The sequence below is a fragment of the Morus notabilis genome, unplaced genomic scaffold (genome assembly GCF_000414095.1).
Source record: "Morus notabilis unplaced genomic scaffold, ASM41409v2 Scaffold10239, whole genome shotgun sequence".
NCBI classification, from domain to species: Eukaryota; Viridiplantae; Streptophyta; class Magnoliopsida; order Rosales; family Moraceae; genus Morus; species Morus notabilis.
Window position 1 is genome coordinate 1 of NW_010365916.1, and position 1,950 is coordinate 1,950.

General features: G+C 37.7%; 1 protein-coding gene across 1 annotated transcript; it reads left to right on the top strand.

Annotated features, from left to right (window-relative positions):
* Positions 1-301: 301 nt before the first annotated feature.
* Positions 302-1,866, top strand: LOC112093711 (respiratory burst oxidase homolog protein B-like; the record flags this gene model as incomplete). The annotated part of the gene is made up of 4 exons (XM_024172671.1): positions 302-736; positions 1,075-1,461; positions 1,560-1,655; positions 1,747-1,866. Coding segments are annotated over 4 exons (1,038 nt in total), but the record flags the coding sequence as incomplete, so codon positions are not given.
* Between the last annotated feature and the right edge of the window lie 84 nt (positions 1,867-1,950).

A 1,950-nucleotide genomic window follows, 5' to 3' on the forward strand; every position in this document is an offset into this window, starting at 1 on the left:
ATATATATAGGAAAAATATACCCTTATATATTGGAAAAATATCGAATTGGTCAATTTTTAATGAATTTCATTTTCCAAGTCATCCGTGATCGTTTTATCAAAATAACCATTTAAATTTGTTTCAAAACTCTCTACATCCACCATCATTTTATCCCATGCCATTTACTTCAATTGAGATTAAAAAGTAAGAATGTATTAAAAGTTATGCCATTTACTTCAATTGAGATTAAAACGTGAGAACGTATTATAGTTCTTTTCTAATTTCTTCTGTCAATCTCAACACCAATATTCTCCATTGCAGCTGTACAACTTGGAAATGCTACTTATACAAGGCCCAGCACAATCAAGCAACCTAAAATCAGGCACAGACAGCCGTGTTCTTAGCCAGTTGCTAAGCCAGAAGCTTGTCCCAACCAAAGAGCACAACCCCATAAAGCGCTGCTACAGAAAGTTTGCATACTTTGTGGAGGACAATTGGAGAAGAATTTGGGTCGTGGCCTTGTGGCTCGCAATCTGTGCGAGCCTCTTTACGTGGAAATTCATCCAGTACAAGGATCGGGCCGTGTTTGATGTAATGGGCTATTGTGTCACCACTGCTAAGGGTGCTGCCGAAACACTTAAGTTCAATATGGCCCTCATTCTCTTGCCCGTTTGTAGAAATACAATTACTTGGCTTAGAAGCAAGACCAAGTTGGGATTAGTGATTCCCTTTGACGACAACATTAACTTTCACAAGGTAATACTATTGCACTAAAAAAAAAAATGAAAAAGACTATAGACCACTACTATCTTTAATCACCACATTATATGCAATACGACATTGAACCATCTTGTAATATTATTAAGAAAAATGCATGTAACAACAGTAAAAAAAAAAAAAAGGGGAAAAATGCAATACGACATTGAAAAATGGATGTCTAACACCATGAATGATAAAAAAGAAAAAAATGGGCCCCACCAGTAGGTGGTACAACTAACATTTCTTAATGTTAGGAATGTGACATTACATACATGTACCCTGTTGTTGAAATTTTAAGATAAAAACCAACTTTTTTTTTTTTTTTTTATCTTCAGGTGATTGCTTTTGGGATTGCGGTTGGGGTTGGCCTGCATGCTGGAGCACATTTGACATGTGATTTTCCTAGGCTGCTACACGCTACCGACGAGGAATATGAGCCAATGGAGCCATTCTTTGGGGAAGAACGGCCGGACAACTATTGGTGGTTCGTAAAGGGCACAGAGGGCTGGACCGGGGTAGTCATGGTGGTGCTAATGGCCATAGCTTTCACCTTAGCACAACCTTGGTTTCGCCGCAACAGGCTAAACCTCCCTAAAAGCCTGAAAAGACTCTCTGGCTTCAATGCCTTTTGGTACTCCCACCACTTGTTTGTCATTGTTTATGTCCTCTTTGTTGTTCACGGATACTATCTCTACCTCTCCAAGAAGTGGTACAAAAAGACTGTAAGTTCATTTTTCAAATACACAAGTGACCAATAAATTTTATACATAATAATTTTCTTTACTACAATTTTCTAACTCTGGCTAAAATGTCGTGACAGACATGGATGTATCTCGCTGTTCCGGTTGTTTTATACACTTGTGAGCGCTTGATTCGCGCGTTCAGGTCTGGGTACAAAACAGTGAGAATCTTAAAGGTAATCAATCTAACGCTTGCTTTTCATCACATTGTTGTTTAAGCAGTACATACTTGTGTAATTAGTTAGTAATTCCATGTTCAATTTTCAGGTTGCAGTTTATCCTGGAAATGTCCTTGCACTGCACATGTCTAAACCACAGGGATTCAAGTACTCAAGTGGACAATATATATACCTAAACTGCGCAGCTATATCCCCATTTCAATGGTAATGTCGAAGGATTTCTTTTCTCTAAAGTTCTTATATTTCACTAGCTATCATTATGTGTTATGTATTGCCCCTATAAAAAAAAAAA